Source organism: Panicum virgatum, chromosome 1N (assembly GCF_016808335.1).
Source record: "Panicum virgatum strain AP13 chromosome 1N, P.virgatum_v5, whole genome shotgun sequence".
NCBI lineage: Eukaryota > Viridiplantae > Streptophyta > Magnoliopsida > Poales > Poaceae > Panicum > Panicum virgatum.
Window position 1 is genome coordinate 51,937,305 of NC_053145.1, and position 16,053 is coordinate 51,953,357.

Below are 16,053 nucleotides of genomic sequence, written 5' to 3' on the forward strand. Positions count from 1 at the left end.
AAGAACCAACGCCTATAGCATCGGTGCATCCGATGGTTGTCGGAAGATCCGACGCCTTGGCTTTGGCACAAGTCTGTGCGCCTCTGGAGGTCAAGTGAAGAAAGAAGTGAAGCACCGGATGAACCGACGGTGTCAAGAGAAGCATCGGTGCATTCAATGTACTATGTTCCAGAGACGATGTCAAGCGCACAGGAGCCACGCCTTCAGCACTGGTTGAACCGGTGGTGCATCGGAGCATAGCACCGGTGTAATGACGTCAGCAGGAGAGAAAGAGGTCCAACGGCTAGTTGAGTGTTGTGAGTGACCGGTTTAACCGACACCCAGTCATCGGTTAAACCGATGGTGCTGCAGACAGTGCGTCAGAAGCTCAACGGCTACTTCAGGTCTGAGAGTGACCGGATGAACCGACGCCACCCCATGCAGAGGCATCGGTTCATCTGATGGTACGCTGATTTCTGCTGACCGTTGGAGCAACGGCTACAAGACTTGGTGGCCTATATATACGCCTCACCCCGGCCATTTGAAGTTTGCTGGAGTTGCTGGACATCCCACACACACCCAAGAACATCTCCAAGCCATCCAAGAGCATAAAAATCAAATCTTTAGTCCTTAGCACAAGCTTTGTGAGTGTTAGTGCAAGGTTAGCTCTTAAGTGAGTGATCAAGCAAGGTTTAGATCCTTGTGCTGTGGTTCTAGAGTGAACCATCCTTGTATCTTGGTGCGCCGGCCATCCTTGGAGCTTTGGTGGCTCGCCGGTATGTCAACGACCCTCCGGCTTGGTGTGGGGCGGCGTCGACGACATTGTGCGGGGGACGGAGACCCCTCCTTCGTGGGCAATCTCCCTTAGTAAAGATCGGGATCAAGGTGACCGTGATTGTGTTCACGGAAGAGACTTGATTGCCGGGAAGCGATACTCTTAGTGAGTGCTTCAACAACGTGGACGTAGGGGCGCCTTTGTGGCAAACCGAACCACGGGATAAATCCTCGTGTCGAGAGTTCGCTTCCTCTCATCCCTCTCTTTTAGCTTCCACATTTCATATTGCAACTTGTGTGCCTTTATTTTCATAGAGTAGTATCTTGATAGGATTGGCAATAGGTTGCTAAACTCTTTTGGGATGAGAGTTTTACACTAAGGTGAACTGTAGTTGCACATCTAGATAGCTTGTTTTAGTTTAAGTTTTGTGCAAACTAGTTGGAGCCATAGGTTAAAGTTTTAATAGTGCCTAATTCACCCCCTCCCCCTCTTAGGCTAGAGCACCCGATCGCTTTCAAGGCGCCGCGGGCCTGGAACGTGAAGTTGGATGCGACGCTCAAGGAGATGGGCTTCTAGCAGAGCGCGCACGAGGCGGCGATGTACCGGCGGGGCAGTGGGTGTTCTGTTCTGCTGGTTGGGGTCTACGTCGACGACCTCGTCATCGCCGGCGCCGATGCGGAGGAGGTGGAGGAGTTCAAGGCGGCCATGAAGCAGAGATTCGACATGAGCGATCTCGGGCTTCTGAGCTTCTACCTCGGCATCGAGGTGCGCCAGTGCGCCGGCGGCATCTCCCTGTCCTAGGCGCACTACGCCAAGCGGATTCTCAAGCTCGGTGACATGGTGGGCTGCAACTCCGTCCACACACCCATGGAGGAGAAGCTCAAGCTCAGTCGCGAGAGCGAGGAGGAGGAGGTCGACGTCACACACTACCGGCGACTGGTGGGGAGCCTCCGGTACCTGGTGCACACCCGGCCGGACCTGGCGTTCGCAGTCGAGTACGTGAGCCGGTTCATGGAGTGGTCTACGGCGGAGCACTTGTACGCTGTCCAGCACATCCTCCGCTACGTGGCTGGTACGCTGGACTACGGTCTGGTCTACAAGCGCATCCTCGGTGCGGCGAGCTTCATCGGCTACTGCGACAGCGACCTCGCCGGCGATGTCGGCACCAGCAAGAGCACCAACGGGACCATGTTCTTCCTCGGCGGATGCTTGGTCTGCTGGAAATCCATCAAGAAGAAGGTGGTGGCGCTTTCGAGCTGCGAGGCAGAGTACATCGCCGCCGCTTCTGCAGTAACTCAAGCATTGTGGCTGTCTAGGCTGCTCGGGGAGCTGCTGGGCAGCAAGGTGGATGTGGTGGAGCTCAAGGTGGACAGCAAGTCTGCCCTTGCGCTGGCCAAGAACCCCGTCTTCCACGGCAGGAGCAAGCACATCAGGATCAAGTATCACTTCATCAGGGATTGCTTGGAGGATGGGAGCATCAAGGCTGATCACATCCCCACTACTGATCAGCTGGCCGACATCCTCACCAAGTCACTAGGGAGGAGCAGGTTCCTGGAGATGAGGAAGAGGATTGGGCTAGAGCAGATCACTCAGCACTAGGCTTTGGAGGAGATTGATGGCATATAAGCTTAGTGTTTGTATCTTAATTATGTTTAAGACTTGCCTTGGCTTCCATGTTGAAGGGCCTTGGCTACTTTTGCTTTAGCACTTTAGTTGTTAGGCTGCTGCCTTTATAAGCACAGCCAACCCCCCCCCCTCTCGTAACCATGAATTCAGTTTCAATTCAATCAAGCGGCCTCGGTCAAGCTGACCTCTGGCCTTTACCCATGATTTCTGAGTGTTCTGGGCAACATCATGCACGATATAATCAAGTTAGATTGTTAGAAGAGGCAATATTCAACAGGCACAGTGGTCATGCACAATGAGCCATGATTTTTTTTATTTGTTCAAACAATTATGCTATCACATACACTATCTATCCAGCAAGGCGTTTGGTTTTAGCTATATGTGAAGCGGGTTGTGCCTTGTGGGCTCGTTCATTCCAATGGATAACAATACTGTGCAAGTACATATCGGATGCAACTATATGACATGCTTTCATCTAAAGGGAACTAATTGTTCCTTAAAGAAAATGGGAAATGCAACATAGTTCTTAATTGAAACGTGCCGGCAACATGCATCCTAGGAGCCCTTGAATGCTGTTATTCGTAAATACAACTAGCGTGGCAAGTAGATTGAGGATTCAAAATCTTGCTCCAGACTGTATCCGGAGACCCCTTGAGATGTCAACTGAGCAGCATCGGCAAGATTAGTATGTGCATGCAGATTCCTAGCTTCTGGCAGTAACAAAGGCTCAGTCTCTTCACCACTTCTAGGCAAATTCTGTGCTTTTCTTAGCATTTTAGTTCTCAGGAATTGCAACCTCATCTCAACTTCTTTCATAGTTGGTCTTTGTCCTCCTTTGGTCCTTAAGCATGCTTCTGTAAGTGAGGCAATATCATTAATCTCGTCTTGGTCTGCCTCTTCCACAATATGTGAATCTATTATTTCCATAAGAGCCCCTTCATGGAGCCCTTCAATGAAGTAATGAGACAAGTTTTCTTTGGCACCTAAATCATTGACAAAAATTGGCTTTTTTCTTGTCAAAAGTTTCACAAGGATCACTCCAAAACTATACACATCACTCTTCTCAGTTAGTTCACCCGTATGATAATACTCTGGATCCAAGTAACCAAATGTTCCTTGCACAATTGTCACCACATGAGTTTCATCAAGTGAAAGAGACCTTGAAGCACCAAAGTCCGAAACCTTTGCGGTGACGTTGTCATCCAAGTGTATATTGGAAGATTTCATGTCTCTATGGAAAATTTGTATTGCAGCAGCCGAGTGTAGATATGAAAGTGCCCCTGCCGCTTCCATTGCAATCCTTATACGATCATTCCATGATAGTTGGCATTTTGCTGTTGTATCTTTGTGAAGAAGGTTATATAGAGTGCCATTTGATATAAACTCATAGACTAGCAATGGCACCTCATCTTCTAAGCAACAACCAAAAAGTTTCACCACATTGCGGTGTATGATTTGAGATAAAATAACAACCTCATTGATAAATTAGTCTATCTCTGTTTGTTCCACTATTTTAGATTTTTTTATAGCCACAACACGTTGGTCTGACAGAATTCCCTTATAAACTGTGCCATGTCCTCCACAACCAAGAACACGAGTAACATTGAAGTTGTTTGTTGCCTCCACTAGTTCATCCAAGGAGAATATCTTTGTTTTCTCTGTAGTGCTTTTATTCGAGATTAGTTGCTCCAAGAGTAGACCTTGATTTTTCTTAAAGTATGCCCTCCGGATTCTCCTTTGAATTCCTTTCTTCCACTTCCTGGTGAGTGCAATCGCACCTAGTGCAACAACTATGGAGCTAAGACCGCAAGCAACCCCAATTGCAATACCTACATCCATTAAATGTGGACATGAAGGTTTTGTAAATTCAAAATTCCAATGATCGATAAAAAATGACTTATCGAGAATCAGATTGTGCTCTTTAGCTGACATGACACATTTATGTTTTGTTCGATCATACACTTTTCCATGGGAGCAGCTTGTACAGTTGAATCCTCCATCATAATTATGGCATGTTCCATTGCATTTGTTTGGAATATCGCATTCATTAATATCTATACCAATACAGATAGTTACGTCATATGCCAGGGGTGCAAGTAAAAGCTGAAAAGCATGCATTCATCTTAAAAATATCTCAAAAAAGTAATGTGACTTGTGAATTGTGATCGTAGAGGTGACGCTGGTGATGCGAATAGATGCATGATTCTAAATTTACTTTGAATTACTGGTGATGCATCAATATCTATATAGAAATGTGGTTGGGAAATGAGATATTGTGAAAATACGGTTTAATAGAGAAATATAACCTGTACACTTATTTTGCAGGTATGGATTTCCTTTGAAGCCATCATTACACTTGCAGAGATACCCATAAAGTGTTTTCCCTCGCGCGACGTTTTGGCAGTGGCTGTTGTGACTGACACACGCATACGTGCCACTTCTTTCCATAGCTTGTTGACAGGTTAAGTTTGTAACAACCCAATTTATTATTTCATCTTCCTCTGAGAAGTAAAAAATGCCATCCACAACAGACTTGAAATGGCCCTCAAACCTTCCGTAAGGACCATTGTAGTTATTGTAGATTATCCTTTCCATGTTATTGGAGCTTGTTTCATTCAGCTTGTTGCTAACAGCCAGAAACCCACCATCAAGTGATACATTAGTCACACGATATTGTGCGTACCCACGGTCAAGTACGGTGACATCACGTGGTGTGCAGTTGAGTCGAAAGTTATCACTTGCATAACAACCTTCTTCATTCCCAAAAGGGAATGGAATTGGCATGTTTCCACATGATCTTGTACAGTTCTCTTTCTGCGTTGGATTGTAATCTGCTTCAGGACAAATAAATGAGGTGAGGATCAGAATTAAGACTGAATCCAAAGAAATAATAAGGTTATTTAAAAGTAAATACATCTGTCTGGTTCTGCACAAGTTGTGTATGAAAAATAAATATTTCAGGTGCAGGGTTGTTATCCTTCTTTCTAATTTGTGGAAAAAAAATCATCACACATTTAAATTGACAGCACAGAGAAAGTAGTTTTTCCTCTGCGTTCAAGTCTAAAAATATATATGCTGAATAATATACATGAAGAAGAAGGAGAAGAAGAAGGGTATAGACCTTGGCGGATGACGCAGCCATCTACGACGTAGGGGTTGCCTTCTGAATTGCGGCAGAAGCAATTGTAGCCCCATGCAGATGGTCGATCATAGCATTTGCTTTCATCATTACAAGCGTAGCTATCCTTAATCAGTTGGGCACGTTCACAATTTGGTTGGTCCGTGATGGCAAAATGAAATATCGATGCTGCGTCAGGATATGCATTGCTTGTATTCACCCGAGAAAAGATCGCTCACAACGAAGCGATATTCATATGATAGGAAAACCTTGACTTTGGAGAGCGCTTTATCTTGTTCTGCTCTTGTACTGTTGCTGCAGACAAGGTTAATCGTAAATGTTGGCAGGTCCGCCGGCAAGTATATCTGGGAGCAGCCAATCCCGTTACACCCGACGGCAGCATTTGCCCTCTCCATGGTCTGTGTGTCATCTGTGCAGATACTGATACATGAACCAATGAGGTCTGTGATATTGTCACCGGAAATGTAGACGCCCAGGGGCGAAGCTAGAGCTAATGGGTGGGGGGGTGCCGTGTGCACACAACTTCATCAAAATATATATAGTGACTCATAGCTCTCATAGTATAACTAATCCGCAACTTTTAATGTCAAAATTGAACTTCAATAATGGCAATATCATTTTAGTCACTAGTCAATACATTATACATACACAAATAGGTAGAGGATTGGACAACAACACTTACCAGCAGTCGCCAACTACAGCAAAATAAATAAAGAAACACGACATTGATCACTTTAGCCAAAAGCCCGAAACGTTGACAAAAGAATTTCCATATAGCAAAATATATGATCCAACCTAAAGGAGAAAAGAACAAATAGGCCAATTATTCGGCGAAGAAAAATGTAGAACAAATAGGTCAATTATTTAGCGAATAAATCTTCTTTGCTTCTCTTTGCAAAAGGTCCCTTCCCCAAATATTTTCTTCTCACCTTTTCTCTAAGGTTAGGATGATAAGAATCAATTGTATTCCTTAAACCGGGGTCATACTGTATCTCCTCATCCCAATTGATTTCATTTTCATCCGGACAGCTAGCTTTCCGTTTAAAATATCTCTCCATAATAACCTATAATATATTCATTTGCATAATCAAAATGGATTCACATGATACAGATCAAAATGATCAAATGGATACCTAATTACCTAAACAACTAAACTAAATAGTAAATATGAAATACATATGCTGCTACGCTAAGCACAGTCTGGAGAAAGACACGGACAACAGTCAGCAGCAAAAAGAGAGCAGAGACGACGGTTCTTGAGGTGCCTATGATGGTCTCTGCTTAACTGACGTCGTCTTTCAGACTTTCACAATCCAGAGAGATGGTCACTGGAGACGCCAGATGCCGTCAGTTAAACACAGGGCAGATGACGAGATCGAGAGTTCGAGACGGGCCGCAGACGCCGGGGGGACAGGGGCCGGGGCGGGCGGTGGCGGCGCGGGCGCTTGGTCGCTCGAGTCGTGGAATCACAGGCGTCTGGGCGATGGGCCATAGCATCTGGCAGGTGAGGCGATGGTAGGATCGATCGTTTCGACTAGCAAAAACAAAAGGGCAGGCCACGGGGAGGCGCAGTCGCGGGCGCGAGGATGGCGGCGTGAGTCTTCCGTTGAAAGCGAACGTGCTGGTGTAGCGTGGGCTGGCAGTGGGCTTTTGATTTCTTGGGCCTGAGGATGGAGGGTGGGGGTGCCTTGTGTTTAGCCAGAGGGGGTGCCAATAGGGCCGAGATCTACATACTAGAAAGGATTTCAAGAATTCTCGGGGTGCCTAGCACCCACGGGCCACTAAAGGGCTTCGCCCCTGTTGACGCCGACATCGCAGCCAATAACATACAAACTGTTCTCAAAACTGATCATTACACCCTCAGTAGGGGTCTTCCAGGACCTGCTGTAGGTGCCCGTGCCTGGACTCATGGTGATGTTGTAGCCAACAGTAGAAGCACCAGCTGTACTATTGCCAATAGAGATATAAGTCACCTGGATGTTACTGTTTCCCAAAAGGAGCCGGGGAGGACGATCTGTATGGTCACATGTGAGCTCCAAGCCTTGCCGGAAGCAGCCAGGTCCTATCCCAAAGGGGTAGGAGAATTTGACATCCCCACAGCTGGTGGGGCAGTGAGCCAGCTGCGAGGCGTTGTGAGGGGCTTGCAGGAGCCCGTTCCCGGCGGCTCCATGGATGGCGGCCAAGCAGACGAGCCCAGCACACATGCTAGCTAGAACTCCGGTGGAGCGCATCGTTCTTTCTGTGGCCGGGGTTGGGATCGGTGTTTTGGGAGCGATGGGTATTGATCGAGAGGCAGCACGATCTACACTAATAAGCGGAGGAGGACGTGAGCCTGGAATTCCAGGGGCTCTTGTCCCATCAGATGTTACGGCCAAAACGGCTCGACAAGTGCGTTGCTGACTTGCTGGTTGGTCGACGCTCATCGCCGGATGATCAAACGAAATGTGCACATTATTTCTTTTCTAGCTTCGAATTATTATGTAAGCGTCCGTGTTCTCCAGGTCAGCGTTGCTTATTAGAGCAGCAGCAGCATATCCGTTTGGCCAAGTAGCACCAAGAACACATCACCAAGACAAAGCTTTAGTTGTTTTGCTCCAGCGTGAAGCTTCTCCTACCCTGGTGCCCACCCAAATAAAAAAAATTATCATCTAATTTTTCACTCCACTCTCCCACCAATCCAGCTAGCCAAGTATAGGTAACTTGTTTACTTTACTTGTAGCACCCGGTGCAAAATCTAGCACCATTGCTAGTGAAGTGCTACGTAGCACCTTGTCTCCAGCGTGTGTAGCACCCTGAGGATGTGATTCTCTCACCTCAGAGCACCCTCGGAACAACAACGCTGGAGCTGCTCTTTAACTTGCCAGCCATTTTGGCCAATGCGAAATTTCTACACTCCAAACACAAACACACGGACGCCTTTGCCGTCAAGACTACTGAATATTAAGAAGCAGAAAAAAATCATTTGGGTTACGGCTCTAAGTGTTTTTTGCCTTTTCTTTTTTATTTTACAAAACACGGTATAAAGTAGACGCTTCATACACACATCCACAGTCACTTTATAAATGCATGCACATCGTACCTCTGTTTCTAGCTTCAAAAGGATAGACCGATATATATGTCTTGAGATCAATATAATGTTCAAGAAAGGCTAGGAGCTAGCCTACTGACTAGTGCCTAAAAAGGTTAAACGTAGACGTTAGGCCTCTGTTTAGCATTTAATTTAGATTTAACAATATTTAATGACATTTTTTTGAACCTTTGCTTGAGATTAATGAGATCATCCTAAGAGTCTTGATGTTCATGGGCACGTCGTTTACCAAGAAAAAAAATGGCATCATCGTTGAATAAAATTAGATAAACATGAGCATCATGATAAAAGTTGAGGATTCAAACTTAGGTGGACAAGTTTCACCCTAAGAATGTTGAATAAAATTAGAAAAACACAAGCACCATGATAAATGTTGAGGATTCAAACTTAGGAGGACAAGTTTCACCCTAAGGAATCAGTTTGCACATAAAAGCTATAAAATATTGTGAGGCTGTCAATTGTGAGAGGAACCAATCTTTTTTAACAATTGAAGTCAAATCTTACCATTACTAATTGGGGGCTGTTTTGAAGCCTTCACGTGAAGCCATCTAAGATCTTAAGTGGACACTCTAATTCAAGAAATTCTCACAAAAATCAGAAACATTCGGCCATCAGTCTGACAACTATAATCATAATAGTTATTGGATCTGTTATCTTTCCTAAATAAATTACCCCCCTTGCCATTATGAAAATAGACTTAAGTAATCACCTAAACATGCATGTATCTAAATTATCCACCTCTGCTATTATAAAAAATCTAAAGTAACCCCCTAATATTCGTGTAAATTACCCAATTATGTCATTATAAAAATAATGCAAATAACCCCCTAAATTTGTATATATATTATCTAATTATAATATTATTAAAAGTTAAAGTAACCTTTACATCTGAATCTAAATTATATAATTATAACAAAATATTAAAGTGGACCATTATAAAGTTCTAAATTACTATTTCTGTTATTATTAATATATTATTGATGTTATTATTTATTAAAATACTACCCGCAATGTGTGTCAAGCATATCTCCTGCATCCAAACTCCGATTTGAGTGTTCTTGTACTTGTTGGAAAGCTTATTTGAAGACCCATCTTTCATCTTCAGATTGGAATTTGTGAATCAATCAAGTTCGTGCATATCATGTATTCATATATGATGAAAGAGATTAGAATACCAATTCAAAAACAAATGGTTCAATTAAATATATATCAAATACACATGGAGGTGTGATGCAAAATGTAATCTATTGCAACTAGATAATGATAAATATATATTTTAGACTATGTGTTAGAATATTTAATAGATGAAAAAGGACGTGAGATGGATAAGTATAATTATTTGCTGTAAGCCTTATTTTTATATTAAATCTAATTAGCTGGTGCTGGAGCACGAGTTGATAGGCTAGTTTAGATTAACTCATAAAAGTTTGTATCTAAACCCTTTGGAGGTTCATGCTTAGACACTAATTAGAAGCATAATATAAAATCACAGTTTATGCATGCTATCTTTTTCACTTCATTGACAGAATTGGTATATATATATATATATATATATATATATATATATATATATTGTCTATTTAATTCCCAGCGTGCTAAATAATATTTAGCACACCGGTGGTGCCACCACCTCTCCGGCGAGCCAGAGAGCGACTCATAACAATTAATGTCTATTGATCTGATGTCTATTGATCTGCGCAAAACTACGGCATGCACTAAGAGCAGTAAAATTAGCAGCAATTAATGCCATGGCATGCACAGAGGAGCAATAAAATTTGTAGCAATTAATGCCATCAATGTACGGAATACTGTGGCGTGCACGGAGGGCAGTAAATCGCCCAAATCAATCTACGCAAAACCAGCCGCAGCACCCGCGAGCGTCCCGGCGCCGCTCATCCCCGGCCGTCCCGGAGGCTATTGGTTTTTGCACCATGAATCCCATCCCCGGTCTTGCCATTCCCACATCGCCCAGGCAATCCGGCGAAACCACCGGAGATGCTCGACGCCGGATCCACCACGCCGCCCCATACGATTCTGGTCGAACTGACGGAGATGCTCGACGCCGAACTCATCTCTGGTCAGACCGTCCCCGCGCCCATGTCCGATGCGTCGGTCACCGTATTGACTGCCGGCGGGATTGCACCGGTGCAGGCGGTGGAGACAACTCTTCAGGCTGCTGCTCACGAAGGCTGCAATTCCAGGTGATTCTAGGCAATGCTAGTTGTGTATTGTAAAAAAATGATTATTTTCTGTCATCCTCTCGTGATTCAATGCATATATGAGATAAAAATATGGGTGTTTAGACAGTTTAACCTACAGGAAGATACCATTTATTGTGGTGTTTTATTTTACCCTGCTATTTTTTGCTTAGACTTGATCATATCATCTAATAGCTAGTTGACGATATAACTTGCTCCCGACATGAACGAAAATTACCACAAATTTTAGACTGCGCTGCACCTATTATTCGAGCAGACTGAAGAACTGTCACAAGGGATGTCGCTGTTCATGAAGACTATTATATTGTCTTCTCACCATTTTTGCATTTGTATAAGATTATTCTTTTAGAATCCAATAATTATCCCTTCTGTAAATGGATGTTTACTCTGTGACTCTGTGACAAATTATTCCATGTTTTGTATCATTACTCCTTAGGACTTCAATTATTATTCCTTTGGTCTCCACTGCTTATTCCATGTGTATATGGTCAATTACTCACTAACTGTGTTTATATGTAGGTATCACATATATGCAATGAAAAATATTGTACAAGCTAGAGGGGTGATCTTGCATAACAAGTGAGTAATTTTATTTCCCTAATCATGTTTTATAGATGAATAGAGTAATTGGAGACACTCAGAAGGAATAATATTGTACAAACTAGAGGGTAAAAAATATTGAGAGTAGTAATTGAAAAATTAGAGAAGTAATTTTCGAAAATTATGAAATTGACTCCTTTCTGTTTGAAAATTATTTCTTACAACTACAATATCCGTGTATCTATTTTTTTATTTCTTTGGCAAGAGTATATCTAGTATTTTGAACTTGTTGTTGATGCATATATTTACGGTTCAGAAAATGAAGCATATCTCTTGCAAATCCGGCTCGCCATGGAAGAAAAGCAAGTGAGGATGCATCGCTGCTAGTTTGGTCATGGTGGAGCACAGAACAGAAGCCAGCTAGCTGGGTGATGGATTCATGGTGGAGCTCTCGTGCAAGAGAGCTTATACGCCTTCTACTACCACTGTATTAATGGGGCATCATCTTTCTAGGAAAAATTGGACAACTGCATTATGTTTGTGTGACCAGCTTGTACATCGCATAAATTTTATTGAATCAAATTACGTGTGATCACTGAGCACCTGGTGATTTGTGAGATCTGTGACTACATATAATGGATTATTATTGTTTAGTCATCATGAAAATACTACTCTAATGTTTTGAAATTACTTCCTTGCAGTTGCTGAGCATATTACTTCTTTCTGTTTTGAAATTACTTCTTTGAAAAATAAAGATGTCAAAATCATTATAAATATGATGTATTAAATATGAATTACTTTTCAAATTTTAAATTACTACTCCAAAGACTTACTTCTCAGACTACATATAATGGATTATTACAATTTGAGTCACCATGAAAATATTGGTCTAATTTTTGAAATTACTTCCTTAAAGTTATTGTGCATATTACATCTTCCTGTTTTGAAATTACTTCTTTGAAAAATAAAGACATAAAAAACACAAAATTGTTATAAAGATGATGTACTCCCTCCATCCAACTATCCAAGGCCCATTACGAAATCTGAAAAATTCAGATATGTAAGGCCTATTTTGGTTTTTCCTCAAGAGTGACGCTTCGGGAATCAGTGCGCACATAATTCATCACATGCATGCCTCGGGAGTGAGGCACATGCAGAGAGTAATCAAATCTATAATAAATGCTGGTTGTTCTTTTCCCTAGAAAAACTAATGAAGGGAGTGCTTCCCTTGGTCTTTGAGCCAAGCAAAAATAGGCCTTGCATAGTTGGATGGAGGGAGTAGTAAATATGAATTACTTCTTCAAATTTAAATTTCTACTAAAAAAACTTACTCCTCGGAATAATTACTTAACCATAAATGAAAATTACTTCTAGGGATTGTTCGAAAAATAGAAATAGCTTGCAAAATATAGAAAACACATCTATGGAATAATTGGCCGAACACGGAAGGAATAATATTTTGGAGACTAGGAGTTATCTGTATAACAACAAAAAATATTCATAATTCATTTTCATAGACACAAACAGAGTGATTGATGACCACATACCAAAGGAATAACAATTTCAGTTAATTACTCCTTCAGTTAATAGAGGAGAGCAAAAGGAATAGAAAATTACTCCTTCCATGTGTTTAATATCTCTGCACCAAAGACATCAGTATATTCCTACCTGAAACATCTCATGTTTAGCCGGCATACATGCAAGTAACTGCAGCCTATAATCTCTCTCTGGTTTACATGCAAATTACTGCACCTGAATCTACATTTAATCCATTCATTACACTCGTACTGAGATTTTACTCCCCAGGAACTAACACACCGTAATTTCTCCATTCTGTTGCACTCGCCGGAGTCAGCCTTGCTCCGCCGTGGGTGTTGAATAGCAAGGATGACTCCGGCGAGTTCAGCAAAATTAGAGAAAATTACGGTGCCTTGATTACATGGGAGTAAAATCTCAGTACAGAGTATATTGAATGGATTAAATGGGGACCGCGACCCTTGATTGGCGCAGATAGTCTCTATTATTGTATTAAAGCAGTTTTGAATGGTTAGTAATTCAAAAAAAAAATCTGTTTGACCATTGAAAATGGAAATTGAGGTGTTATAACGTAAGAAGGTACTTATCTGGTGCTGCCTTGTCCATATCCAAATGGAGTAGAAAGTGGAATGTGTGGAGGTGAAAATTAGTGGTTCGTTGGTGACAGGTTGTGAAAATTAGACCAATATTTTCATGATGACTCAAATTGTAATAATCCATTATATGTAGTCACAGATCTCACAAATCAGTAATTATTCTGAGAAGTAAGTCTTTGGAGTAGTAATTTCAAATTTTAAAAGTAATTCATATTTACTGCATCATATTTATAATGATTTTTACATCTTTATTTTTTCAAAGAAGTAATTTCAAAACAGAAAGAAGTTATATGCTCAGCAACTTCAAGGAAGTAATTTCAAAACATTAGAATAGTATTTTCATGATGACTCAACAATAATAATCCATTATATGTAGTCACAGATCTCACAAATCACTAGCTGCTCAGTGATCACACGTAATTTGATTCAATAAAATTTATGCGTTGTACAAGCTAGTCACACAAACATAATGCAGTTGTCCAATTTTTCCTAGAAAGATGATGCCCCACTAATACAGTGGTAGTGGAGGGCGTATAAGCTCTCTTGCACGAGAGCTCCACTATGAATCCATCACCCATCTAGCTGGCTTCTGTTCTGTGCTCCACCATGACCAAACTAGCAGTGGTGCATCCTCACTTGCTTTTCTTCCATGGCGGGCCGGATTTGCAAGAGACATGCTTCATTTTCTGAACCGTAAATATATGCATCAACGGCAACAGGTTCGAAATACTAGATACTCTTGTCAAAGAAATAAAAAAATAGATACGCGGATATTGTTGTTGAAAGAAATTGTTGAAATACAATATTTTTCATTGCATATATGTGATACCAACATATAAACACAGTTAGGGAGTAATTGACCATATACACATGGAATAAGCAGTGGAGACCAAAGGAATAATAATTGAAGTCCTAAGGAGTAATGATACAAAACATGGAATAATTTGTCAAAAATTGGGTTCATATATACAAACAGAGTCACAGAGTAAACATCCATTTACAGAAGGGATAATTATTGGATTTCAAAAGAATAATCTTATACAAATGCAAAAATGGTGAGAAGACAGTATAATAGTCTTCATGAACAGCGACATTCCTTGTGACAGATCTTCAGTCTGCTCGAATAATAGGTGCAGCGCAGTCTAAAATTTGTGGTAATTTTCGTTCATGTCGGGAGTAAGTTATATAGTCAACTAGCTATTAGGTGATATGATCAAGTCTGAGCCAAAATAGCAGGGTAAAATAAAACACCAAAATAAATGGTATCTGCCTGTAGGTTAAACTGTCTTAACACCCATATTTTTATCTCATATATGCATTGTATCACGAGAGGATGACAAAAAATAATCATTTCTTTGACAATACACAACTAGCATTGCCTAGAATCGTGTGGATTAGACCACGGCTTGCACCACGGAAAAGGGTCTATTTTCTGCCTTAAAAATGCATCGCTTCTGCACTCTAGATCCTACAAGAAAGCTGTGAGTACAACTATTGGTTAATTGGCTCGAAATGGTTAGATCGTAAATTCGTAATGTAAAACATGGGAAAATTATTTAATGTGAGATTGGGAACCGAGGACATGCGGTGGAGATTGAGCTGAAAATCCAACCCCCGAAAATTTTATCATTTGATTAAGGATACGGAAGAAATGGAATTTTGGTTTTGGTTTTGGTTTGATTTAACTAACCTTGTGTGGTAGGGAGGAGGGAGAAGAGGAACTCCAACCGGTGGCTGGAAGAGAGGCCGCCGCCGTCCTTATGCCGAGTTGGATCTCACCTGGAAGTGAGCGATTGTACTCACCTGGAATCGCAGCCTTCGTGAGCAGCAGCATGAAGGGGTAGGGGTCCGGCGTAGATCCTCACCTGGCATCGATTACGGTGGTAAGGGGCGGAGGGGGCAGGACCAGAACCAGGGATGGCATTTGAGGGGTAGGGCATGGGAGAAGTTGCTGCCGGCGAAGCGGGGATTATGGGCAGGCGCCGCGCAGGGGATGTCTCACAGTGTGGTCGTTGGGCGTCAAACTCCAGCAGCAGTTCCGCCGGAATGGGCGAGTGCGTAGGAGCGGGGGTGGGATTGGGGAGAAGAAGGCGATAGCAATCAATGGCAATTAATGGAGTATGTTTTATCCAGAAACCAGTCCCAGCATGCCACCATAAAATGTAGTATTTGGACCGTAAAATTATCTCCATTGATTTTGGCGAATTTATTACAAGCATTAATATTTCATATGCTGGTGGGAGGAAGTAAAAACTTGAGTGGCTTTTACTCGCCGGAGTTCGGCGGTGCGGGCGGGGGTGTTGAATAGACTATATATATATATATATATATATATATATATATATATATATATATATATATCGCCCTAAGGTAAACGTTCTGGTTAACCATAACCTCATCTAACTATTTGCTAACCATGATGCTAACTTATATCAACTGACAGCGGTGGACTGACTGTACCACTTGCTCTGTGGAATCTTCTCACGAGTAAACATCTGCGATGTGAGCAGCTGAAATGTACTCGAGCTAATAAAAGGAAGAATCGTCGTCTCAGA

The 16,053-nt window shown here is 42.1% G+C and overlaps 1 protein-coding gene, 1 long non-coding RNA gene and 1 pseudogene across 3 annotated transcripts; 1 reads left to right on the plus strand and 2 right to left on the minus strand.

Annotated features, from left to right (window-relative positions):
* The first annotated feature begins 1,621 nt into the window (after nt 1-1,621).
* Nucleotides 1,622-2,353, plus strand: LOC120653643 (secreted RxLR effector protein 161-like). Its single transcript, XM_039931342.1, has one exon. The coding sequence runs from the start codon at nt 1,622-1,624 to the stop codon at nt 2,351-2,353; it is 732 nt and encodes a 243-aa protein (XP_039787276.1).
* A 605-nt stretch (nt 2,354-2,958) lies between these two features.
* On the minus strand, nt 2,959-7,758 carry LOC120656543 (annotated as a pseudogene).
* A 6,076-nt stretch (nt 7,759-13,834) lies between these two features.
* Nucleotides 13,835-15,567, minus strand: LOC120656544. 2 transcript variants are annotated; one of them, XR_005667940.1, is made up of 2 exons: nt 15,189-15,567; nt 13,835-14,184 (listed from the first exon to the last, which is right to left on the minus strand). It is a non-coding gene; the product is annotated as an uncharacterized LOC120656544 (long non-coding RNA). The 2 variants fall into 2 exon arrangements; XR_005667941.1 differs by having other exon boundaries at nt 13,895-14,977.
* Between the last annotated feature and the right edge of the window lie 486 nt (nt 15,568-16,053).

Coding starts and splice junctions, on each gene's coding strand:
- LOC120653643 (XM_039931342.1), top strand. CDS start 1,622: ATGGAGGAGAAGCTCAAGCTCAGTCGCGAGAGCGAGGAGGAGGAGGTC.